Source organism: Canis aureus, chromosome 1, assembly GCF_053574225.1.
Source record: "Canis aureus isolate CA01 chromosome 1, VMU_Caureus_v.1.0, whole genome shotgun sequence".
NCBI lineage: Eukaryota > Metazoa > Chordata > Mammalia > Carnivora > Canidae > Canis > Canis aureus.
The window spans coordinates 99,970,913-99,997,739 of record NC_135611.1 but is presented as its reverse complement, the minus strand read 5'-3'; the positions used below and the strand labels follow the sequence as shown (position 1 = coordinate 99,997,739).

The 26,827-nt window shown below is 40.9% G+C and overlaps 1 protein-coding gene and 1 long non-coding RNA gene across 6 annotated transcripts in view; one reads left to right on the top strand and one right to left on the bottom strand.

Annotated features, from left to right (window-relative positions):
- The window catches only part of LOC144321950 (uncharacterized), a 78,630-nt gene that overhangs the window by 25,047 nt on the left and 26,756 nt on the right, over positions 1-26,827 (bottom strand). The gene's annotated exons all lie outside the window — the stretch shown is intronic.
- The window catches only part of SLC71A2 (solute carrier family 71 member 2), a 77,106-nt gene that overhangs the window by 40,757 nt on the left and 9,522 nt on the right, over positions 1-26,827 (top strand). For 4 of the 5 annotated variants that reach the window (XR_013387429.1, XR_013387427.1, XM_077911269.1 and 1 more), the window contains exons 3-7: positions 167-229; positions 15,724-15,851; positions 18,444-18,558; positions 21,694-21,912; positions 23,648-23,761. Coding sequence is in view for 3 of the 5 variants with exons in the window: in XM_077911269.1 (XP_077767395.1) it covers positions 167-229; positions 15,724-15,851; positions 18,444-18,558; positions 21,694-21,912; positions 23,648-23,761 (639 nt within the window). In the remaining 2 variants the exon portion in view is untranslated. The remainder of the gene's footprint in view (positions 1-166; positions 230-15,723; positions 15,852-18,443; positions 18,559-21,693; positions 21,913-23,647; positions 23,762-26,827) is intronic. The other variant, XM_077911262.1, reaches the window with a different exon arrangement.

Sequence of the window (26,827 nt, the reverse complement as noted above, 5' to 3'; positions counted from 1 at the left end):
TTTTTTATGTTTTCATACTTATAGGATATTTTTCATACTTCACTGATACTTAAAATGTTTTCATTCCAGGGTTCATCTTATTTACCTAATCTAACATTAATAGAGGCAAAAATCTTTCCCTTTAATTTGTTTTTGAATTCTCTTGATGTTTGTTTGCTTTTTGTAGGTTCTACATGAAACATTTCCTCAACACACATTCCTCATGAATGGTCTCATTCAAGGTGTGAAGGTAAGAACAGTTTTTGTGTGGTTCACAAGGAACCAAAGGCAGGAATCCTTAGTAGTTTAACTCTGGAAGTTTAACTGGGATGTAGGGAAAGAATCATTATTTGTTCTGGAGACCTAAATCTAAACTTTTAACTGGATTATCAATGTCAAAATTAACTATATCCCAAGTCCATAAGGCATAGAAAGGTTTACTGGTAAAAGCAGTACTTCATTTTTATTGACATATACATAGCAGTTTATAAAGAGTTTAATTATGTGAGCTTTTAATTGCCCTGCCTATCATCTTCTTATCTGCTTTTGAAATTGACTTTGATATTGAGGAAGAAGGCAGCATCAAGATTTAATTGGCTGAATAATAGTCTTGTCAAAGCTGGTGTGTGTTCTAGTCACAACTAAGTTTACAACCATGTAATTAATTAGCCTTCATTCACTGTTTAAATTTTAATATGACATTATCAGAAAAGCTTATAAATAAGAGGTTAAAATAGAATGTTATATTCCAGTCCCACTTTATATAGTATATTATACAGGAATAGTGTCGGATGTGTCCCTCCCAACTTAGATAGTATTGATCTGTGAGCTCTGGAGTACACTTAAAGTTATGCCCTAATAATTTGCTGAATTCACAGCCTTGAGCAGCATTACTTGTAATGAGTGCTATTTATTCTTTTCCTATTTTCAAAAATAATTTGAGAATGTTTACAATAACGGCTTTTTATTTTATTTTTTTAAATTTTTAAAAAAATTTTTTTATTTATTTATGATAGAGAGAGAGAGAGAGGCAGAGACACAGGCAGAGGGAGAATCAGGCTCCATGCACCGGGAGCCCAATGTGGGATTCGATCCCGGGTCTTCAGGATCGCGCGCCCCGGGCCAAAGGCTGGCGCCAAACTGCTGCGCCACCCAGGAATCCCTGGGTTTTTATTTTTTTAAGATTTATTAATTTCAGAGAGCAAGCATGAGCTGGAGGGAGGGGCAGAAGGAGGGAGAGAGAGAATCTTCAGCAGACTCCCAGCTGAGCCCAACTAGGAGCTCGATATGACTACCCAGAGATCATGACCTCAGCTGAAATCAAGAGTTGGACATTTAATGAACTGAGCCACGTGGGTGCCGCTAAAATGGCTTTTTATTCTTTTTTTTAAGATTTTATTTATTTATTCATGAGAGACACAGAGAGAAAGAGAGGCAGAGACACAGGCAGAGGGAGAAGCAGGCTCGATGCAGGGAGCCTGACGTGGGACTCGATTCTGGGTCTCCAGGGTCACACCCTGGGCTGAAGGCAAGCGCTAAACCGCTGAGCCACCCAGGGATCCGCTTGAGATTTCTCTTCCTCTCCCCTTGCATGCATGCGCTCATGCACTCTCTAAATAAAAATCTTATAAAAAGATAAAAGATCTAACAAAGTGATTATACAGATAAAATGAGCTAGTATATGTAAAACTGTTAGCACAATACCTTCATGAGCCAAGTAAAATGTTGCAAAGAGAAATATGTAAAAAACAAAAACTATTAGAAGAAAATTTTGGTGACCATTTTCTTACCAGTTTGGGAAAAGATTTCCTTTTCTTAAAAAAAGAATTTATAAAGGAAAAGATTGAGTCTTTTATATCAGTATTTTAACATTGGTAAGGTCAAAATCACCATCATAAAAATTAAGAAAAATGACAAAATGTTATTTGCGATATGTATAATAGGAGGACTATATAAAAGTGCTCTCAAAGTAAACATGGGAAAATGATTGATATCCCAGAAGGGCAAGGAAGGATGTAAGCTAGCAGTTTACAAAAGATGTCAGTGTAAAAATAGTTTTTTTACTAGTAAGCAATGAATCCTAAATGAAATGAGATTATATTTTCACATAGATATTGGTAGAAAATTTCAACTGACAGTAACTAGTTGACTTTGTGGTAAATTAGTTCCCCATACATGTTGATAAGAGGATACGTTGGTGTAGCTAAATAAATTTTTATTTATTTATTATTATTTTTATTTTTTTGTATATTTTTTTTGTTGGAGTTCGATTTGCCAACATATAGTATAACACCCAGTGCTCATCCCATCAAGTGCCCCCCTCAGTGCCCTTCACCCAGTCACCCCAACTCCCAGCCCACCTCCCCTTCCACTACCCCTTGTTTGTTTCCCAGAGTTAGGAGTCTCTCATGTTCTGTCACCCTCTCCGATATTTCCCACTCATTTTCTCTCTTTTCCCCTTTAATCCCTTTCACTATTTTTTATATTCTCCAAATGAATGAGGCCATATAATGTTTGTTGGAAGGCAGTGTTTAAAGAACCTCAAAACATTCACTTATTTTAACAAAGCAAGTCAGTTTCTAGAAAATTGCTCTAATCATGTATTCAGAGGTTTAGGTAAAGGGCTGTTAGTAGTAGTAAATGTGGAAGCAAAAATGCCTTAAACTTAGAAGAAGTACTTTGTGGCACAGCCATATGATGTAATCCTGGTACATGAAGAAAGCATTTCTAAATAACACCACATAATGTGTGAGCCAAAAAGGTTGTAAAACTATAGTATGGTTTTGGTTTTGTTTTTACCAAAATACATATGGTAAGCAGGGGGGTAACGTGACTAAAATGAAGTCACCTGAAGTGTGAAAGGATTTATGGATGATCTGCCATTTTCTTTATGTTCTTTCTTTTTAGATTTTCCACAGTTAACTTGTACCTTGTAAGTGTACTGTCATAATACATGGGTGAAAAAGTTTATGTTTAGGGTGAGCACTGCTAAAGGATACAAGAGAAAATAGACTGTGAATTCTCCAATTTTAGGTTTTTCTCTAGCAACTTTATTAAGGGAAAATACACATACCATGCAAGTCAACCATGCAATTAAAAGTATACATTCAGTGGGTTTATTGTGTTTACAGACTTGTATAGCCATCAGCACACAATTTTAGAATATTTTCATCACCCCCAAAAGAGCTCCTATACCCATTAGCAGTCACTCATTTGACCCCCGTCCTCTTCAGCTGCAAGCAAGCACAGATCTACTTTTCTGCCTCTTAGATTTGCGTGTTCTAACATCATAAATAGAACCATACTGGGGGCCTGGGTGACTCAGTTAAGCATCCAACTTTGATTTCGGCTCAGGTCGTGATAGTGAAGGCCTAAGATCGAGCCCCATGTTAGGCTCTATGCTCAGCTTGTCCTTCTGTCTTGGAAGCTCTTTATCTCTCCTTCCATTTTGAATGAGAGCCTTGCTGGATAAAGTATTCTTGGTTGCATGTTCTTCTCATTTAGGACCCTGAATATATCCTGCCAGCCCTTTCTGGCCTGCCAGGTCTCTGTGGAGAGGTCTGCTGTTACCCTAATACTCCTCCCCATAAAAGTCAGGGATTTCTTGTCTCTTGCTGCTTTAAGGATCTTCTCTTTATCTTTGGAATTTGCAAGCTTCACAATTAAATGTCGAGGTGTTGAACGGTTTTTATTGATTTTAGGGGGGGATCTCTCTATTTCCTGGATCTGAATGCCTGTTTCCCTTCCCAGATTAGGAAAGTTTTCAGCTAGAATTTGTTCAAATACATATTCTGGCCCTCTGTCCCTTTCGGCGCCCTCGGGAACCCCAATTAAACGTAGGTTTTTCTTCCTCAGGCTGTCGTTTATTTCCCTTAATCTATCTTCATGGTCTTTTAATTGTTTGTCTCTTTTTTCCTCAGTTTCCCTCTTTGCTATCAACTTGTCTTCTAGGTCACTCACTCGTTCTTCCACCTCGTTAACCCTCGTCGTTAGGACTTCTAGTTTGGATTGCATCTCATTCAATTGATTTTTAATTTCTGCCTGATTAGCTCTAAATTCTGCAGTCATGAAGTCTCTTGAGTCCTTTATACTTTTTTCTAGAGCCACCAGTAGGTGTATAATAGTGCTTCTGAATTGGCTTTCTGACATTGAATTGTAATCCAGATTTTGTAACTCTGTGGGAGAGAGGACTGTTTCTGATTCTTTCTTTTGAGGTGAGGTTTTCCTTCTAGTCATTTTGCTCAGTGCAGAGTGGCCAAAAGCAAGTTGTATTGAGAAAAAGAGAGAGAGAAGAAGGAAAGAAAAGAGAAAGAGAAAAAAAAAGGGAAGAAAAAGAAAAAAAAAACGAAAAAAAAAGAAAAAAAAAGAAGAAAAAGAGAAAGAAAAAGAAGGAGAAAAAAAGGGGGTGGGGGAAGGAAACAAATCAAAAAGCAAAACAAAACAAAAACAAAAACAAAAACAAAAACAAACAAACAAAAAAAGAACCACGGGGGAGTATCTTCTGATTCTGTGTTCTTTAAGTCCCTTGGCTTCTCCTGGAAGTTGTCAGTCTAGCTGGTGTTCTGGGGGAGGGGCCTGTTGCGCTGATTTTCAGGTGTTAGCAGTTGGGGGAGCTGCTGTGCCCCCGCCTGGTGCAGGGCTCGGTGGGGGTTGTTTACCCCGTGAGGCCGCAGGAGGAACAGCCCCAGTGGCGGGGCAGCTCTGGAAACCTGGATTCAGCTCCGGCAGGAACTCCGGAGGTCTCTGTCTGCAGGGCCTGGAGGCTCCGGGGCGGGGCCGCTGATCTGCTCAGCTCGGGGCAGGAGCGTCCTCGCTGTCCTGGGCCCTCCCGGCCTCTGCCTGTCCAGGGGGAGGCCGGATCCTGGGCTGTGTCCCGGTGCCCTGTGCTCCGGAGCCTGCGCTGTTGGATTCGCGCTCCCGGGCCGCGAAGCCCCCTCCGCGGAGCTGCCGCCCAAGCCCCTCCGAGCTGCTCCTGGAACCGCGCAGCCCCCTCTGCACGGAGCCTCTTCCTCTGCCCGAGACCCTCCGAGCTGCTCCCGGGGCCGCGCAGCCCCCTCCGCGGAGCCGCCGCCCAGGCCCCTTCAGCTGCTCCGGGTCCCGCCGGGTCCCGCCGTGCGCGCTGCAGCCCTTAGGGAGCTCGGCGCACTCTCCTGGGCGCGCAGTTGCTGTTACTGTCCCCGGGAGCCCGAGGGCATCCTCGCCCTCCTGGGTCCTGCTCCAACTCCCCGCGAGCCCCTTTCCGCCCGGGAAGGTCGGTGCAGCTCCTGCGTCTCCGGGACGGGGCTCTCCTGTCCTGGGGACACTCGCCCCGGCCTCAGCCCAGCTCCTCGCGGGGCCCCTCCCCCTTGGAGGCCTTTGTTCCTTTATTTCTTTTTCCCCGTCTTCCTACCTTGATAGAAGCGCGAACTCTTCTCACTGTAGCATTCCAGCTGGTCTCTCTTTAAATCTCAGGCCGAATTCATAGATTTTCATGATAATTTGAAGGTTTTCTAGGTAGTTTGGTGGAGACAGGTGATTTGGAGACCCTACTCTTCCGCCATCTTGCTCCTCCCCCCTCAGCTTGTCCTTCTGCCTCTGCTCCTGCCTTTGCTTTCTCTCTCTCTCAAATAAATAAAATCTCAAAAACACTTTTTAAAAAAACGAATGGAATCATACTTAAAATGGTCTTTGTGACTGCCCTCTTTCCCTTCCATGGTGTCATTCAGACCCACCTGTGTTGTAGCACATGTTAGTACTTCATTCTTTTTATAGCCAAATAATATTCTATTGTATGAATATACATAGTTCATCTGTTAGTGATGAACATTTGAATTGCTTCCACTTCTTGGCCTGAATAACAATACTGCTGTGAACATTTGCATACAAGTTTTCATGTGGCTCTGTGTTTTCACTTCACCCTAGGAATATACCAAGGAGCACTAGAATTGCTAGATCACTTGATATTTTGATGGTTTTAATTATGTTTTCAAATTAACATCTTTTTAAACTCTCTTTCTGACAAGTCATATGTGTTCCTCATCCCACAGACTTTGGAGATATGGGTGGCTCAAGCCTTGGACAACAGTTTCCTCTATCTCTACACTCACTCCCTGGATGACATTATCAGACTTAACCACTTTTCAACTCTCAAGTAGATATCTTCCTAGACCTTAGCTCCAGACTTGCGTACCCAGTTGCCTTATTGACACTCTCTTTCCTTGTCTTATAAACATCTCAAAGTTATTACACCAAAACTAGTTCCTGATCTTCCTCTCCAGCCTGACCTGCTCATAAGCCTTCTTCATTTCAGTTACTGGTCATGTCATTCTCATTCAGACCAAAATCCCTGGAGTCGGTCTTGACTCCTTTCTTTTTCCAAACCCATTCCAGCAGCAGATTTTTTGGTTGTACCTTGAAAATAGATCTATGGGGCAGCCCAGTGGTGCAGCGGTTTAGCGCCGCCTGCAGCCCAGGGTTTGATCCTGGGGACCCTGGATCGAGTCCCACATCGGGCTCCCTGCGTGGAGCCTGCTTCTCCCTCTGTCTGTGCCTCTGCCCCTCTCTCTCTCTGTCTCTATGAATAAATAAGTAAAATCTTTAAAAAAAAAAATAGATCTATGATGAAAATACTCCCTGGTCTCCTTTCAGAAAGTAGAGATCCTGATAACTACAGGTCTGCTTGTGGCTTTTTTTTTTTTTTTTTTTTTTTTTTTTTGAGAGAGAGTGAGAGAGAAAGAGAGACAGACACATACACAGAGATAGTGAGAGAGAGAACAAGCAAGCACAAGCCAGGAGAGGGAGGAGCAGACTCCCTGCTGAGCAGGGAGCCTGATGGGGGGCTCCATCCCAGGTCCCTGGGTTCATGACAAAGGCAGATGCTTAACCAACTGAGCCCCCCAAGCAAACCCCTGCTTGTGGCATTCTTTTTTTTTTTTTTTTTTAAGGTTTTATTTATTCATGAAAGACAGGCACACAGAGGCAGAGACACAGGCAGAGGGAGAAGCAGGCTCTGTGCAGGAAGCCTGTTGTGAGACTCAATCCTGGGACTCCAGGTTCATGCCATGGGCCAAAGGCAGGCACTAAACCGCTGAGCCACCCAGGGATCCTCTGCTTGTGGCATTCTTAACCAATTCCATCTCTGCTCCATTTTCTACTCTGGCATCATCCCTGGTCTCTTCTATACTCTCTTCTGACCTTGCCCCAACCAAAGCTTCCTTAGTCTGTGCTTGCTTGAGGGCTTTGCAGGTTCTGTTTTTCTTCTGCTTGCTTTCCCCCAAATACTGGCCTCATTCCCTAACCCTTAGCTCTTTACCAGATGTCATTTTTTAGTGAAGCCTTTACTGACTACTGTCTTGAATAATGTAGCCTGTTCTCATCACCTCATTCCCCCTACTCTGCTTTTTCTCCAGAAGCATTATAATTTCACCTCTGACATGCTATATATTTTGCTTTGTGTTGTTATTGTGTATCCTTCTCAACCTTTCTCTTTTAGACTGGAACCTTCTTGAAGGCATGAATTTCTGTCTGCTTTGCTTACTGTTATCCTCAGTACCTAGAACAGTTTTTGACAAATGACGGATGTGCAGTAAATATTGATTTAATATTTCTTTCCAGTCTTTCTTTTTTAAGGCTTTATTTATTTATTCATGAGAGAGAGGCAGAGACGCAGGCAGAGGGAGAAGCAGGCTCCTCACAGGGAGCCTGATGTGGGACTTGATCCTGGGATCGAGATCATGCCTCCTGAGCCGAAGGCAGACGCTCAACCGCTGAGCCACCCAGGCGTCCCTTTCCAGTCTTTTTCTATTCATTTTTAAATAGTCAAGATCCAGTTTACACAGAGACTGTAATTTTGCTCTTGTATCCATCAGCAATCACTAATTATATCATAGTAATTTTTCCATGACATTAAAAACTATATGAAGTATAGGCAGCCCTCTTTTTGCACATTCCAGTGTGCACAAATTGGAGTTATTCAAGTTCAGGTAAAAAATACCAGCCCCCTGCAACATTATAGTTCAAATCTCTGTTACCATGGTGTATTAACTGTGAGTAACTGCATAAAGTATGAACTGCTGCTGGTTCATCTGTCCACAGAACACTACAAAAATAAGATGAACCTCATGATCAGTAACCATTCATGGTACTTCAAAATGTTGGTGACTCATCACTGTGTATCTCTTCATTCCTGCACAGACAGCAAAGCATGTAGCTGTGTTGCCTCCTTGTCTCCAGTGATAAACCCATATGACAGTTGACAGAAATGGATTATTGAAAAGGAACTCAGCCAACAAGGTTGGAAGTGCAGTGAGAAGTAATTACTGATAATGCTAGAAGTGAGATCAAATAGAACCTCTGCATTGTTATAGAAGAAATAAGCTGGTTGAGGCGTACAGCCAGCAGAATTTAGTAAAGATAAACTCATCAGTGTAAAGGAGAACAGTGTGATGAGGAAGATGTCCCAGGGGAAGTGAAGTCAGCAGAAGGCTTCACATTAAAGGAATTGTTGGGATGGTATTTCATGACATTGAAAACACAAAGGACAAAATGTTGGAAATTGATTCAGATTTAGAAAGAGGTCTGACAATTTGCCAATGTACAGAAGATAGATCCTCACTGCATGTCATTAGTTATATGGCTTAGTAGGAAGTCAAGCACTGTTTAAATGACTCTTGATAAGTTTTTTTTTTTAAGGTTTTATTTATTTATTCATGAGAGACAGAGAGAGAGAGAGAGAGAGGCAGAGACACAAGCAGAGGGAGAAGCAGGCTCCACGCAGGGAGCCTGATATGGCACTTGATCCCAGGACTCCGGGATCACGCCCTGGGCCAAAAGCAGGTGCCAAACCACTGAGCCACCCAGGTGTCCCTTGATACATTTTTTATAAGGAAATATACTTTATTTCTTAAGGTTTTAAATTACAGTGTAAATAAATATTGGTAAATATTAGTTTTCATGTTTTTTTTTCTTTTCACTAGTATTAAGAGATTAATAATATAAATAATATATATTAAAGGATTTAAGAAATAGACTTCACATGATTTTGGGGCTGGCAAGTCTGAAATATGTAGGGCAGGCAGAACTTTTTCTTCCGGAAACCTCAGATTTTGATCTTAGACCATCAACTAATAGGATGAGCCCCCTCCCATATTATTGAGAGTAATGCCCTTTACTTTAAAACACACTAAAACAAAATACCTTCACAGGAACACCCACTCTAGCACTTGATTAAGTAACTGGGTACTATAGCCTAGCCAAGGGGACACCCAAAACTAACTTTCATAGTAGTTTTAGCTACACTTTGTAAAAAATGTAACACCAAAAAAAAAAAAAAAAAAAAAAAAAAGTAACACCAGACTGAGATGCCATGGTGTGACTTGGCAGATAAAATCTAGTTAATGACTGCTGGTTAATAGCTGGTGGAGTCACCATAATCATTTGCATCATTAAGACCAATTGGTCTGATGACCCAGTGTCTGCCTTGTAACTTCCTGAAACTTTTTTCTTTAGCATGTTTTATATTTATTACAAAATTAGACATCTTTATCAGTGTCCCAAACTCAGCAGGTCATGTGTCCAAGGCTGGATTACACCTAGACTGATCAGTATGTAGTGGGTGGCTCTAAAGCAGGAAGTTATAATCTTTTCTAGCTTTGACATCACAGTGAAGGCTTGGGAAAAGGGAGAAAGTAGAAGACCCAGAGGGCCAGTTAATGGGGTAGCAACAGAGGTTCACATGCAGATGTGCTGCTTCTCAGTCTAGAATGGACCATGAGGGAAATGTCATGTGAACCCTCTGCCAGGATGGCTCTTCCAGGGGTCAAGTTTCTGTAGGCCTAGGACTTGCTCAGCTGTCTCATTCTGCTACTTAAATGAATTAAATCATCGAGCAATGTTTAGCATAGTAGCTTAGCATTAAGGACACACAGAAACTTTGGGCTTATTTTTTATTTGAAAAAAGGTTTATTTATTTGGGTGGCTGTGAGGGTGTAGAGGGAGAGTGAGAAACTCTAGCAGACTCTACACAGTGTGGAGCCAGATGCAGGGCTCAACGTCATGACCCTGTTAGGGGTCATTCCCTCAAGCTAGAAGCAAGAATGTTAGGTCATTCCCTCAAGCTACTCCTTGGTATTAGTAAGTACAGAATAGTCTTCCTACACAAACACATGGCAACATACATATGGAATAATCTTCTTTTTTTAAGATTTTATTTCTTCATTCATGAGAGAGAGAGAGAGAGAGAGAGAGAGAGAGAAGGCAGGGACACAGGCAGAGAGGGAAGCAGGCTCCCTGTAGGAAGCCCAATGTGGGAGTCGATTCCGGAATTCCCGGATCATGCCCTGAGCCAAAGGCAGACGCTCAACCACTGAGCCAGCCACCCAGGTGTCCCTACAGGGAATTATTCTTAGTTGGGACAAGAACTTAAATAAAGACTATCCTTTTTATTTGTAAATAAAAATTTCAGACTACCTACTTTAAAAATAACTTCATAAATTTTAAGTACAGTCTTTTCATGACAGACTGCTAGTTTATCCATTTAATAAAATAGTTGTGGGGCACCTGGGTGGCTCAGTCAGTTAAGCATCCAACTCTTGGTTTCAGCTCTGTCCCCCTCCCTCTGCCCCTCCTGCTCTTGCTCTCTGAAATAAGTAAATAAATCTTTAAAATAAAAATGTGTAAGAGCGCCCACAGGTAGGAAAGACTAGTACTTTATGTGCTTTAGGTTGGAGACCCTAAAGTGTTAACAGATTATTTTAATAATTGGTTTGAATCGTCGGCTTCAGGGTTAGGGCTCAGATTCTGGAGCCACCTCACATCTGAGCTTACTCCTGCCTCTGCTGCTTATGAGCCTTGGGCTAGCTGCTTACCATAATAACACCTACCTCATAGTGTAAGGACACGCATGGGAAAGGCGTGGAAAAGTTTGGTGTATGTGGATGCTACAAAGTTATTGTTATTACTTTAAAATACACTGGGCTTTCTTGGAGTTAGAATTTGAAGGAGTAGCCCTACTACTTCTAAGATTAAGGAAACATCTGTTTACTTATGTTTTTATTAAAACAATTTAATTTCTCTTTCATCTGCTTTTTGCTTCTTCTTTCCTTTAATGAGTCTTCCGTACTTCTTTTCCTTTATCTCAAAACAAAACACCTTAGCCCTCCTGCCCATATTGTTCTTCCCTTGAAGTCTCTGGCACCAACTGTTCTTTGACCCCTCTCCAGCTTTGCAGGTTCACTTTTCCAGACTTTGATTGACACATTTCTCATTTGCCCTCTTGCTGATTGATGCATACCCTGTGAAGGGAAGCTTTATACTGTGCAGGGTCTCAGTGGGCCCTAGCCCAGAGAGGACCCTGTGTTAGTATAGATGAAAATACTTGTACTTGTCAATTATACAAATAAAAACACAGTTCCAGGGAATCCTGGGTGGCTCAGTGGTTGAGCGTCTGCCTTTGGCTCAGGTCGTGATCCCGGGGTCCTGGGATCAAGTCCTGCATCAAGCTCCCCACAGGGAGGGAGCCTGCTTCTCCCTTTGGCTATGTATGCATCTCTCTTGAGTAAATAAAATCTTTGGGCAGCCCTGATGGTGCAGCTGTTTAGTGCCACCTTCAGCCCCAGGGTGTGATCCTGGAGACCCGGGATCAAGTCCCACATCAGGCTCCCTGCATGGCGCCTGCTTCTCCCTCTGCCTATGTCTCTGCCTCTCTCTCCCCCTATGTCTATCATGAATAAATCAATAAAATCTTAAAAAAATAAAATCTTTATTAAAAAAACACAGTTCCATTTGTATAATTTTCTCTTTGATCTTTTAAGAAATGAGATAAAGGTCATTATTAGTAAATTACCATATAAAATATCAAAATGAACAAATCTCACTTTGGGGTAACCAGGTCTACATGTTGCAAGTTCCTCATAGTTTATTGAAGAATACTGAGAGTTTGTCACAGTGTGTGAACTTTTCATGGAAAACTGAAATTATCAGAAATTGTTAAATGACTTTGTACTCTATTCTTCAGTGGAGCCACTGCTCCCTCACATTCATTTGCAAAGTTAATTATACTATTTGAAAGAAAAACATTTTTATTTTTTTTTAATTTTTTAATTTATTTAGGATAGTCACACACACAGAGAGAGAGAGAGGCAGAGACACAGGCAGAAGGAGAAGCAGGCTCCATGCACCGGGAGCCTGATGTGGGATTCGATCTCGGGTCTCCAGGATCGCGCCCTGGGCCAAAGGCAGGTGCTAAACTGCTGCGCCACCCAGGGATCCCCGAAAAACATTTTTTAATTCTAAAAATAGTAACCCAACTATTTTAAACATTAGTGAAATGTTTGCCAACTGCTTATGTTAAGGAAAACATTGCTTAAAGCTTTTATGATGGCTAAGAAAAAAATTTTTATGATGGTATATAAAGTGTAAAGTTCACGTATATTGGTTTCAGGTGAGTTGTATTTGTCATTCTTTGTATGTTTTAAAATGTTCAGTGAATAATGGCATTTAATTGAACAATAAACTCTTAACTGCTACTGTGTCAAATTAGAGCTTAAACCTCATGTCAGAAATACTGGCCAAGGCACTTGGGTGGCTCAGTTGGTTAAGCATCTGACTTTTGATACTAGCTCAGGCCGAGATCCCAGAGTCCTGGGATCAGGGTCAATCTCCCTGCTTAGTGAGGGTCGGGTCTACTTTTCCCTCTCCCTCTGCTGCTCCTCCTGCTTGTGATTTCTCTCTCTCTCTGTCAAATAAAATCTTTTTAAAAAGAAGTACTGGCCAATTATGTTACCTTCAACACCCATGTCCTCTGGGAAGTTAACTAACTGCAGTGACTGTGTGAACCATGGGTTCATTTTGCTGTCCACACCACGACTCCTACACACCATGTTGTCTCTAGTACTGGTTGGACTATGATAGCATAGTGTCAGTTGATCCTCATTATGTTTGGATTTATATTTGCATATCCACCTATTCACTGAGTTTATTTGTAACCTCAGATCATTACAGTGCTTTTGTGTCATTTATGCAGCTAGGTGAGGTGGGGAGTGTAGCTGAGGTCCAACTTCTGTCTACTTGTTTGAAGTCCCAGACTGTACATGTATCCTTTTGCAGTCCATTTAGTGCCACATTTTGTGCATCTTTGTGTCTTTTGTTGGTGATTTGGCTATTTAAAATGTCCTCACATGTAGTATTAACTAGTATCTCTAAGTGCAAGAGGTCTGTGATATGCCTTATGGAGAAAATATACTATCAGAATATACTATCAGATAAGCCTGAGTGCCTAAACAGGCATGAGTCATGGTGCTGACTGCACCATGCTTGGCTTTCTCATTTTCTGTTTAATATACTGTCAGATAAGCCTGAGTGCCTAAACAGGCATGAGTCATGGTGCTGTTGGCCAAGAGTTCAATATTCATAAGTCAACAATATATATTAAATAAAGTGTCTTTAAACAGAAATACACACAAATCATGGTTGTGTATTGATTGGTTAATGAAAACGGGTGACCAGAGCCTTGCAGGAAATTAACACTATGTTTCCCTAAGGAGCAGTGGTTCCACATTCTCTAACTCAGTGTTTGTGGCAGCCTTATAGATCATAACTACTGTGGGTAATGAGAATCACAATATTTCTGATAAGGACAAGAGCTTTGAGGTCTGCCTGGTGCTAATTTTTAAACGTTTTGTTCTCATTTGCAAATTGTGTCCTGTCTTCTGGACTGAAAAGTACTTGCCCCATCAGTCAGGGTACAGGTGTCCTCAATGTGCTGCTCTAATAATGAAGCCTAATAGGATGTAGGGCCAGATGGAGGAGTGAAGAAATCACTCTAGGATAGGAGAAGTCTTTGATATTTTAGAAATTCACGTTTTCCAAAGAGGCAAGTACAGCTGACCCTTGAACAAACCTAGGGTTGAGCTACATGGGTCCACTTGTATGCAGACTTTTTGTTTTGTTTTGTCTTTGATAAATGCAGTACAGACTGTAAATGTATTTTCTCTTATGATTTTCTTAACACTTTTCCTCTAGCTTACTTTAAGAATACAGTGTATAAATACATAAAACTTTTAAAATATTGTGAACTGGCTGTTGTTGATAAAGCTTCCCGTTAGCAGTAGGCTCTTAGTAGTTAAGTTTTTGAGGGAGTCGAAGTTACGTGTATCTCTGACTGCATGAGGTCGAGGGTGTTTGTGCCCAACCCTTGTGTTCTTCCGGGGTCAGCTGTGTGGGATTGTATTTTAGTGTCTTAGTAAAAAAGTAGGTTGTCCCAGAAGATACTTTCAATATCTATTGTTGTCAGGAAGAATTTGATTTAAATAATATTTTAATGGATTAATTACCATTTATATCTATAATCTGGAAGACAGAATATTTTTTTTCTGTAAAAACTATATTATTTTAAATATAATTTTAATGGTTGGCTTTCTAATCTTCTGTTTAAAAATGGCATACAGAGACACCTGGGTGGCTCAGTGGTTGAGTGTCTGCCTTTGGCTCAGGGCATGATCCCAGGCCCTGGGATCAAGTCCTACATCGGGCTTCTTGCAGGGGGCATACTTCTCCCTCTGCCCATGTCTCTGTAGAGTAGATGGACAAATAACAAATGTTGAAATGACAGGAGAGAGAGAGGTACCACGTGGGAGGAGTTTGTCTCACACCCCACAAAAACCAGTGTGGGGACCTTAGAGATAGATACAGGAGGAGGTGCTTCTACCCCTGGAGTCGTGAAGAATGTCTGGTGGTTTACCTACCAAGGCCCCCTGTGGGATGTGTGTGGAGATACAGTGCAGGCCCACTGGCACAGAGGAGAGTGATATGCTCAGAGAACTGCCTCTAGAGTCAGAGCACAGGACATGTCAGGTGCCAGATCTGGGAGGGTCCTTTTTGTAGGCACTGCTGAAGCCATTGCAGATAAACAGTAGGAACTATAATGAACATCCATGTACTTCTCACCCACTTTCATTATTTATCAACGTTTTCCTACTCTAGTCTCATCTCAGTTCTCCCCCACCCATTTTTTATAAAAGCAAAGTTGAGACATTCATTATTTCACCCATAAATACCTACTGAAAAATTTAGACTGCAGAGTGGAGAACACTGCAGGGTTTTAAAGATTTTTTTAAATTATTATTTTAGAGTCAGAGAGCGCCCAAGGAGGGGAGGAGCAGAGAGGGAGGAAGAGGGAGAGAATCAGAAACAACCCTGCACTGAACATAAAGCCTGATGCAGGACTCAGTCTTGTGGTCCCAAGGTCATGACCCAAGCAGAAACCAAGAATTCGACCTTAACCAGCTGAGCTACCCAGGCGCCCTGAGACTACTCCAGGGCTTGAAAAGAAGGGATGAGAGCAGAGGTTTGCAGCTTATCACGGGGAGCACATATTGTAGGGAGGACCAGGGTCAGGGGCCAGGTGGACAAGAGAGGTCTTCAGTGCAGCAGTTGATTTGGGCTACACATATTTTTTTTAACTGTATTAAGTTTCTGGCCTCTTCCTGTGTGCTTGGTGTGTTCATCTCATGGGTCCCTGTAGGTGGACACAGCTCATACCCCCTCTCTGGTTTCTCCTGAAAAACAAGCTCATCCCTCTTTTTCCCTTTTCTAACAGCATGACTAGAAATTCATTAGAATGTTTTTAAATGACAGTTTGTATTTAATGCTTCAAATTACTCTGTTTTGGGGACAGTAAAATAAATGGGAGCATTTAGAAAGTAAGAATTACAAGTGATTGTGCAATCACGTTGTCAATTTGACCTTTGCTTCTCCTTTCCTCTCCAGGGCCTGCTATCTTTTCTGAGTGCCCCCCTCATAGGCGCTCTGTCTGATGTTTGGGGGAGGAAACCCTTCCTCCTAGGCACTGTGTTCTTCACCTGCTTCCCAATTCCACTGATGAGGATCAGCCCGTGGTGAGTTGCTTGGCCCTCCAACATGACTGACTGTTCTGGATCACATGTGAATAATACATCTGTAAAGCATTTCTTAACCATTTTAAAGCAGTTGATACCTTTATTTTTATTGATCTTTATGTAATACTGAAAGCCTTTTTGGGCTCTAAGGTGTTTAAGATGTCTCTCAGCGCCGCCGTTGTTGCTACCAAGTCACTTAAAGTATTGGGACCCCTGGGAGGGGACTGACAGTCCCTGTACTCACCCCTGTGGCTCAGTGACCTACAAATGTGTTGTCATTTCACTGCTCTAGGGCACTGAATGAACATAGCTTATGTCAATCGATAGCAGTCACTTTTGAGTATAGTGTAATTAGACCATAGCCTGTTTTTTTTTTTTTTTTTTTTTTTAAGATTTTATTTATTCATGAGAGACAGAGAGAGAGAGAGAGAGGCAGAGACATAGGCAGACGGAGAAGCAGGCTCTCTGCAGGGAGCCCAGTGTGGGACTCAATCCCAGGACTCCGGGATCACACCCTGGGCCAAAGGCAGGCACTAAACCGCTGAGCCACCCAGGCGTCCCAGACCATAGCCTGTTTTAAATCATACTATGAATTTGAATTTTTTTTTAAATTTATGATAGAGAGAGAGAGAGAGAGAGAGAGAGGCAGAGACACAGGCAGAGGGAGAAGCAGGCTCCATGCACTGGGAGCCTGACGTGGGATTCGATCCCGGGTCTCCAGGATCACGCCCCGGGCCAAAGGCAGGCCCTAAACCGCTGTGCCACCCAGGGATCCCTATGAATTTGAATTTGATCTCATTTTTTTTTTCATGATAAATAGGGAGAGAATATTTAGCATATAACCAAGTACCAAATATGGTTGGAATTTGCACCTGAGCTGTACCATAGTTGTTTTCCTTGGTTCCAGAGGGTGGTATTTGGCCAGAATTTCTGTTGCTGAGATGCTTGTCATAAGGTGTGAGGAGCACACCTTAGAATAGAAAATTTTTTGTGTTTCTTTTTATTTTTGAAAAATTTTATTTATTCATGGGAGAGACACAGAGAGAGGCAGAGACACAGGCAGAGGGAGTGAAGCAGGCTCCATGCAGGGAGCCCAATGTGGGACTTGATCCCTGGACCCCAGGATCACAACCTTGAGCGGAAGGCAGATGCTCAACCACTGAGCCACCCAGGTGCCCCTGTGTTTGTTTCTTTCCTCCTTTCCTTTCCCTTTCCCTTCCCTTTCCCTCTCCTTTCCCTTTCCTTTCCTCTTTCTTTTCTTTTCTTTTCTTTTCTTTTCTTTTCTTTTCTTTTCTTTTCTTTCTTTCTTCTTTCTTTCTTTCTTTCTTTCTTCTTTCTTCTTTTCTTTTCTTTCTTTTCTTTTCTTTTCTTTTTCTTTTTCTTTTCTAATGCATTAATATTTCCTTTTTTTGGCTCCATGTGAAAACGTCTTCTTTTGATTATCTGATAATTTTATGTCAGTGTTTGTCATATTGTAAATATGTTGGTTACCCATAGTGTGGATCATTTTATTTTCTACTAGATGATGAGTTTTTATCAAATACTTTTGATACTGAGTCTTTCTGTTCAAGAAGTCATGCTTTTCCAATAAATGAGGGCGTTTTTAAAATGTCCTCAGTACCGTAAAATAATTTTTCTTTAGATCTTGAAATGATTTTGCCTCTTTCCTTCATTTTTATGTTATTGCTTTTGTTTATATTGATTAATGAATAATGTTAAATAAAAGTGATAATGATGGACTTAATATCTCTTGTCTATAAAGAAAATGTTGTAATGGTTCATCATTTGAGTGTGAAGGGAACTTTGCACTGAAAAATACCTGTTACTATGAAGAGTTATATTAATAGATTTTCTAATATTGAAATATCTTATGTCCTAGGATAAACCCTACTTTTTGTTCTGTGAAATATGATTGAAATTTTAGTCTTAAATACATTGTCTTTGTTGTGATTTCTGCTTTTGGATAGCTCTTTTATTTCTGCTTTAAGATTTTATTATTAGAGAGCACACAGAAGTGGGGGAAGGGGCAGAGAAAGGAGAACCAGACTTCCTGCTGAGCCAGGATCCCCACAGGGGGCTGGATTCCAGGACTCTGGGATCATGACCTGAGCTGAAGGCAGCACTCAACCAGCTGAGCCACTCAGTCTAACCCTTATTCTTTTCATTTTTTCAGCTGCATGTACTGACATCCTTTAAGCACTTAATTGGTGTGTTTCCACTTCTTCCCCATCTTGATTACCATTTTATTAGTTGTCCTTTATATCTTTAAATATACATATACATGTATTTTTTATTTTTATTTAATATTTTATTTATTTATTCATGAGAGACACAGCGAGAGGGAGAGGCAGAGACACAGGCAGAGGGAGAAACAGGCCCCATGCAGGAAGCCCGATGTGGGACTCGATCCCGGGTCTCCAGGATCACGCCCTGGGCCGAAGGCATCGCTAAACCAGAGCCACTGGGGCTGCCCTATATTTGTTTATAAATTTATTTCTTGGTTTATAATCTTTATATGATATCTTTGGCTCTGGTTATAAAAGTGTATGCACACTTCCTCTCTCCCGGGTAATTAAAATAATCTTTTTGTAGGTGGTATTTTGCAATGATCTCTGTGTCTGGAGTCTTCTCGGTCACATTCTCTGTGATATTTGCCTATGTAGCTGATGTCACTCAAGAACACGAGCGAAGTACTGCGTATGGATGGGTAAGATTATAGTTTATGGTTTTTTAACCAGAGAAGTAATGAATTAGCATTCTATTTAAAATGTACTGGAAAAAAAGAATAAAATGTACTGGAAAGTAAGATTTAAAATAAATTGTAAATACTGACTTACATAAAAAAATCTAAAGCAGCTGAAATAAAAAAGGAGATTTTATGAAGTTTAAAATAGTAAGATGGAAATTACTAGTAATATATCCTCTAGTTTTAGGGTTGGAAATTTGGCAGGAAGTTGTGAGTTGTCAGTTGCAGAATTGTTTCAAAAGTTGATTTGATTTGTTTCTTGTTAGCTTCTCTCTTTAGGAATCGTAAACAGTAAACAGGTGCTAAGTACAGAAGCCCCTGTGCACCTCTTTCATTTGGACAGGTGCTGGACCTCAGCCATGTCAATCCACTGTTCCTGTATTGCTGGTTGTATGTCTCGGGCACTTATTTGGATGTGGTACTGTAGGCAAAGGACATTTATTCAGCAAATTGTTGGATGCATAATAATATTTATAGGAGATCTTGTTTTGGATAATTGAGTATTAGAGAATCATTTCTAATTTTCTGAGGTGTGATTGTGGCTTTGCAGTTCTATAGGCGAAGAAAGACTTGTACAGGATAGCAGGCTGAAGCCCTTGAGGTCAGATAATCATGACTAGAGTTCAGGAGGGAAAGATGTCAAGTGAGCAATCTGTGGGCGTGTGTCTAATGGGTGAACATGCTGACATGTGGGCATTGTTGGAGGGGAAAATTTTTCCCTTCTTCCCTTCTAGGTTCTTTGGCTAGCTTAATAATAATTAAATTGACATAGACAGTCTAACAGGAGGAAAACATTTAATTTTGTACAAGACCTCAGAGACTCAACGGCATTTGGGTAGTGGAAGCTTATATGCCATCCTGAGCTAAGGAAAAGGGGTAGGGGTCTGGGGCTTCAGCGGGGAGGAAGACTGTTCACAGATGATGAGAGTGTGAACGTTTGGTAAATCATTGTTTGCCATGCCATGCAAATAAGCCTTTCTGATATCAAAAGTTTTCTCTGGCAATAGTGCTCTTCCTGGCTTAGACCCCCAATCTAAATTCATTTACACTTTGAAAGAGGCCAGAAAGCTTTCCCTGAGTCCGCTGGGTCTTAATTACCTTCAACTCCAATCTACATGCAAGGAGTGTGGTTGGGGTGGTGTATTCTCCCTGACATTGTGCACTGTGCGCTTCTCTCAACCTCCCTATGTTTGAAAATGTTTACGGTGAGAAAAGTGGGAAAAAAAAAAATCTGGCTGGGTTGTTGAACAGGCTGGAGGAGGACTGAAGGCCAGAAACCCAGGTTACTTCTCTCCTTTCATGACCTTTTCTCTTTCTTTTAAATCCTACTTCCTGGAAGATAGTAAGGAGTCATATTGCACAAAGATCAGTTGCTCCTTTTCTACAAAACACACCAGCAGCCGTCACTTTGTTGACTTTAGACATCAGTTTAAAAACTTCTCTTCCTCCCACCGTGCATGTCTCTCTTACCACATCCTAAAACCACATCTTCCATCTGTCATCTCCAGGACACTTAGAAGAGGACAGAGGGACAGGCTGACAGGAAGCCTTCAAAGAAGGCAGGGGTGTTCAAGGGGGCTCATAAGTCAGCAGAATTTAGAAAGTGCCAGAAACCTCAGTTACCCATCTGTACATGATGGGAAATACCCATTGAGGTACGAGCTACTCACTTCCCTCCAATTTTATTTAAATATTTGTTCTTTGCTTTCAGCCAAAAAAAAAAAAAAAAAACCCAAACTAACCCCACTCCCAAATCTGTTGTGCTGAGCATTAGTGCTTTAAGGATAGATTCTCAGTGATGATGGCTTAGTTGTCCTCTCTAGCTCACTTCATCTGTAAGATGGCAGTTACGGTTACAGCTGTTCACAGGGCTGTCTAGAGGAGTCAGTGAGAAGAGTGCTGCCGTCAACTAGCAGGTGAGGTGCCTGGACTTGGTCATGGGACTCAGCATGTTGGCCAGGGATCAACCTTGATGTATACCCTGACTTGTCAGATGTTAAGACAGAACGTAGAAAAAGAAAGAAATGCTTGCAGGCTGCGTAGCTTACAGATAAAGGAGGATTTACTGCCAGCTAATTACAGGCTTGTCAGTCAAGTCCAGCTGAGGTTTTAGGGAGAATTTTCAGATCTGTTAAAGAATGTGTAAAATATGTACACCTTCCTTCCTTAATGAAACTCCTCCACTACACCAAGGAGGCAGTTCTTTCAGGGCTGTAGCAAGGAATAGTCCTATTTAAGTGAGTCACTGGTCACTTAGAGATTATTGTGGTAAAATCACCCTTCAGATTTATTTACCAGAGCTATACTGAGTGTGAGGTGAATAGGGATTTAGACAAATATGCAAACCAAACAATAGTGCTGCTCTGAGTTTCAAGAAAGATGCAACGTTTTGTGTAAGAAGGTCATAAGGTCATAGATCCCAGAAGCTCAGTCATCTAGCAAGTATTTATTAAGCTTCAGCTATTAGAGAGGAACATAACTGATCCGATAGAGCAGTTAGGGGACTGTGGCTGCTCTGTACCCCTTCCGATACTTGAAACTTGTTATTTCCATACTCCACGTGATTAAATTGGCTCCCAGGATAATCTCACTATTAGTAAGATTTTATTTATTCATGAGAGACACACAGAGAAAGGCAGAGACACAGGCAGAGGAAGAAGGCGGCTTCCTGTGGGGAGCCGGATGTGGGACTCCATCCCAGAAACCTGGGATCATGACCTGAGCCAAAGGCAGACACTCAACCACTGAACTACCCAATACCCCTAAAGTTTGTATGTTTTATTTATGGGGAAGGCTTTCTCAATTTTTATTTCTAGTAAGATTATTTTTTACTCTTGTAGCTTTTCAGGAAATCTCCAGTTAGTTCAGTTGGTGAACAAGACCTTAAAACGAAAAGACTTTTCTCTTTTATATTTAAATTGTATGGGCAGCACATACCTTTTGTTTTGTTTGAAGCCAGGGAAGGATAGCTCTAGGTACAAGCCTGTGGGACCCTGCATAAGAACTAGGAACGTAGGTGTGCACCTGCAGCAGGTGGACTCGGTGTGAGTGCTTTCTGCATGTGGATATGGTACAAGATGGGGGCTTTCTCCACAGGTCTCAGCCACCTTTGCAGCCAGTCTGGTCAGCAGCCCAGCCATTGGAGCATACCTTTCAGCCAGTTACGGAGACAGCCTCGTTGTGCTGGTGGCCACAGTGGTGGCTCTTCTGGACATCTGCTTCATCCTACTGGCTGTTCCAGAATCTCTGTCAGAGAAAATGAGACCGCTTTCCTGGGGAGCTAAGATTTCTTGGAAACAAGCAGACCCTTTTGCGGTAAATATCCTTTTCTTTCTCCAGTAGATATAGAAAAACAATTTAATTGCAAGTAAGAGACTGAAGTTATCTATGCAACAAGGAATTCCTTAAATTTTTTTTCATTAGAGAGCAGGGGAGGGACAAAAAAGAGAGAATTTTATCTAGGCTCCATGCCCAGCATGAAGCTTAACACAGGGCTCTCAATCTCCTGACTGGAGCCAAAATCAAGAGTCAGACACTTAACCAACTAAGCAACCCAGGCAGCCTTAGAATTTATAGTTTTTAATTTTTATTTATTTATTTTTTAGAATTTATAGTTTTTAAGTCAAGTGTGTGATAGCCTAAGGAAAGAATGAAAAAAAACCTCTGCTTAATCCCTGATGAGGGTTTAGGAAGGAAATTGTTTTTTTCTTACTGCATGGGTTGTTTTCACTGTTTTTTTGTAAACAGAGTGAAGGTGGCCATTTGAAGTGGTGGGTTTCATTCACTTAAATTCAGAAAAGAGGAGTAAATTTGGTTCGACCAAAGTAATTATTTTCTAGGTTGTTTATATCCACTTTGATCAGAGGCTTTGAATTTGTATTTTGCAGATTGAATGTATTCTTTGTTTTCTATAACTTTTTGAAATTTTTGGCATTTTAAATTTCTTGGAAGGATCCCACAACTAGAAAAACGGAGAAGAATCTTATCTCTCCCCTTCTCTCACCTTGTCTGACCTGAAATTGTTCTTGAAGAAAATAGGTGCAGAAAAAAATAACCAGAGATTTGATTGCTGCTTTAATCACCCAAGTTTACTTTTTATGAAAAATGTGTAAAAGAAAAAGAACTGATCAGTATCTTATCTAAAAAGGCCCCTCAGGTCATGACCTAGGGACCCTGCTAATGGTTTGTGCCATTATGTCAGACATTGAGAAGGAAACCAGCTATGGACCTGGGCGCCAGTCAGGCCTCACACTTTCTTGTCATGTACTGATCAAGATACACCCAGAAACTCCTCTGTGAAGTGGGACTACTGCCGTATACTCTTTCAGGGCTATTGTGGGGATTCTGTGAATATATGTAAATTAACTCATGTCTGGTGTTCAGTAAATCTCCACATTAGCTGCTTTTGCTGTTAATCACACGAAGGTTACAATTATGGTGACCCTAGAATTGCAGTGAAGCACTCTCCAGTCCTTAGATAATAGCACACCTTTTGGTCAGCAATTCTGTGTGAAAAGGAATGGAAAAAGAACTTTTGGACAAAGTTGTGACATTCAGAAGTTGTTACTGGTTAGTTCTTGTCACTGACCCCATGGCTGGTGCATACTTATTTGTCTACCAGTTTTACAGGCAAACTGAATATTAATATTTTAAAGAATAGTAAATTTATTTATAATAAATACCCTGAACTGTTAAAGGATTTAAAATTGTTATATTATGAATGAAGGAGAAAGAAAAGGTACTGGAGCAGTGGTTTTTCAGGTCTGTTCATAGGATGTGAACCAGTATGGTTAACAAAGATGAACAAATATTTGTGTGTGTTGTTTTTTTTTTTTGTTTTGTTTTTTGTTTTTCAGCTGTAATACTTCAAAACATGTAACGCTGAAATTAGAAGACTTGTAACCATAGAGTTAATGTTCACCTGCTTTTGTAATACATTCAACTTTTATAATTCGTCCTTATAGAACAAAACAAGGAAGCCAATATTGTGGAATATCAGTGGCTTTATTGTCTCTTGCTTTTTATGTTTTTTCTTTCTGCTTATTGCCAGTCACTGAAGAAAGTTGGAAAAGATTCTACCGTCTTACTAATTTGTATCACCGTGTTTCTTTCATACCTTCCTGAAGCTGGACAATATTCAAGTTTTTTTCTCTATCTCAGACAGGTGGGTAATGTGTGCCTAGTAAGTTTAGAACATGAAGAAAATCAAAGGTTAGGGTCTATCTAAAGGTATTTTGGGGAAAGCAGTATAGAGAAAAAAATGTGTGAGCTTGCTTCTAGTTACTATAAGTGTAGGCACTGACATATAATTAGCCGCTGGGGGCCCTTTAATATAGTATTTTAAAATATTATAAAATGTTTACCCTGGGAGAAATTTCCTTGGGAATTAGCAAAAATAGAACTTATCATAATCTTTTAAATCTTCATTAAATTTCAGGGGAAGTCAAATTTTTTTAATGTGACTTGACCTGGGACTTCTTCAGTAGGCTATAACTCAATGCTGCTGTAGACTTTAAGGGGACTCACAAGCAATAATCAAAATAATCTCTCCTTGACCTTTTTCTTTTTAAAAGTTTATACTTTACCCTGTCCCCACAAAGGCAGTTGACTTAAAGCAAGTTAAAAACTAGCTCCTTGGGATGCCCAGGTGACTCAGCAGTTTAGTGCCGCCTTCAGCCTAGGGCCTGATCCTAGAGACCTGGGATCGAGTCCCATGTCAGGCTCCCTGCATGAAGCTGCTTCTCCCTGTGTCTCTGCCTCTCTGTGTGTCTCTTGAATAAATAAATAAAATCTTTTTTTAAAAAACTAGCTCCCTATCCATCTTTTGTTTCAGTTCTCTGGGACTGGGGAGACAGGAGTTGCCTTCCATAACAATCCTGCACTGGTCTTTTACAGATTTCCCTAGAAGTCCTTCTAGGGGATTCCTCCATGTGACAGAGTAGGCCTCCTCCTAAGATAAATTCCTCTATTTTTGGAGATTTTTTTTTTTTTTTTTTTAGAAGATAGGGTTGTGTTTTTTTTTAATTTTTATTTATTTATGATAGTCACAGAGAGAGAGAGAGAGAGGCAGAGACATAGGCAGAGGGAGAAGCAGGCTCCATGCACCGGGAGCCCGACGTGGGATTTGATCCCGGGTCTCCAGGATCATGCTCTGAGCCAAAGGCAGGCACCAAACCGCTGCGCCACCCAGGGATCCCTATTTTTGGAGATATTTTTAATTGAAACTTGTTAAATTCACCACTCTCAGTATTCTGGAAAGTGTGAGACTAATGTTTTATATGGTGGCTTAGAAATAAAACTGTTTTCCAACCAGTTCTATTTTGGTTTTGCTCATTTTGGGTGGGCACATGCTGGAGATTTAGTGGGAAGACTGATGAGATAGCATGTTTAATGTAGATAATTATATGTGCATTTATAATTAAATTAATTGTGCATTCAATGTAGGAAAAATGGGAAAGCTTTAGGTAGTGAAAACAGCATTCCTTCAGAGTAAACAACTATGGATATTTTCTTTTTCTACCTTTTTTCCTTACATATTGCTTATGTGACTACCACCAGCACTTAACAATAAATCATAATCATTTTCTGTTATTTTGTAGTTGTGCTTGCTTTTAAGAGCAGTTCACACACATTTGAGTTAAAATTGCATTTGGTGGGCAGCCCTGGTGGCGCAGCGGTTTAGTGCCGCCTGCAGCCTGGGGTGTGATCCTGGAGACCTAGGATCGAGTCCCACATCGGGCTTCCTGCATGGAGCCTGCTTCTCCCTCTGCCTGTGTCTCTGCCTCTCTCTTTGCTCTCTCTGAATGAATAAATAAATCTTTTTAAAAAATTGCATTTGGTATTTGTAAATCATATCTGATAAGGAACTTTTATAATGAAGAATAAAAAGACAACCCAACTGAAAAAATTCTAAAAAAGAATGAACAGATACTTGTCCAAGGAAGGTAACAAATGGCCAATAAACACAGGAAAAGATGCTTAATGTTAGCCATCAAGGAAATGCAAATCAAAACAAGATAGCACTCCACACCTACTAAGATGACTGTAATCAGACAAAGGTATGGAGAAATGAACTCTCACACGACTGGTGGAAGTGTAAAATGGGGCAGAAGAGAATCTGGTAGTTTTCAAGGTGTTTAGCATAGGGTTTCCAGCAAATCTACTCCTATGTATCTAGCCACAAGAAATGAATAGATAGGTCTTCAAAGAAACTTTTTTTCATTTTTTTTTTTTTTTAAGATTTATTTATTTACTCAGAGAGAGAGGCAGAGACACAAGCAGGCTCCATGCAGGAAGCCTGGTGTGAGACTCCATCCCGGGTCTCCAGGATCACACCCCAGGCTGCAGGCGGCACTAAACCGCTGCACCACCAGGGCTGCGAAACTTTTTTTTTTTAAGATTTTATTTTTTTATTCATGAGAGACACAGAGAGAGACAGACATAGGCAGAAGGAGAAGCAGGCTCCATACAGGGAGCCTGATGTGGGACTCCATCCCGGGTCTCCAGGATCAGGCCCTGGGCTGAAGGTGGCGCTAAACCCCTAAGCCACCTGGGCTGCCCATACGCTAATATTTGTAATAGCCAAAAAGTAGAAACATGACTCAAATGTCAATCAGCTGATGAAATGGATTGACAAACGTGGCAAATCTGTATGGTGGGGTATTATTGTTTGGCAATGAAAAAGCAGGGAAGCACTGGTACATGCTGCAGCATGTATGAACTGTGAAAATAAGCTAAATGAAAGAAACTGGGGGCGGCCCAGGTGGTCAGTAGTTTGGAGCCTGCTTCTCCCTCTGCCTGTGTCTCTGCCTCTCTCTCATGAATAAATAAATAAAATCTTTTAAAAAAATAATTGTTTAAATGAAAGAAACTGGGGTCATATATCGTTTGATTCCATTTATATGAAATGCTCAGAATAAACAAATCCAGAGACAAGAAGTGTATCACTGGCTGGGAGAATAGGACTCCCAACAGGATACCATGTTTCTTTGAGGAGTGATGACATCTTCTACAATTGAATATTCTAAAACAACTGAACTGTATACATCTAGTGGATGAATTGAAGGATATTTAAGCTCTGTCTTGATAAAGCTGCTTTAAATATGTATATGTTTAGATTTATATTTACAAATACAGACTCAGAAATAATCCCTAAATAAGGCCACTTCCACTTTTCAGGTTCTAACTTTTTTAGTTGCATTTGATTAGTGGTAATAGGCCATTGTCAGCA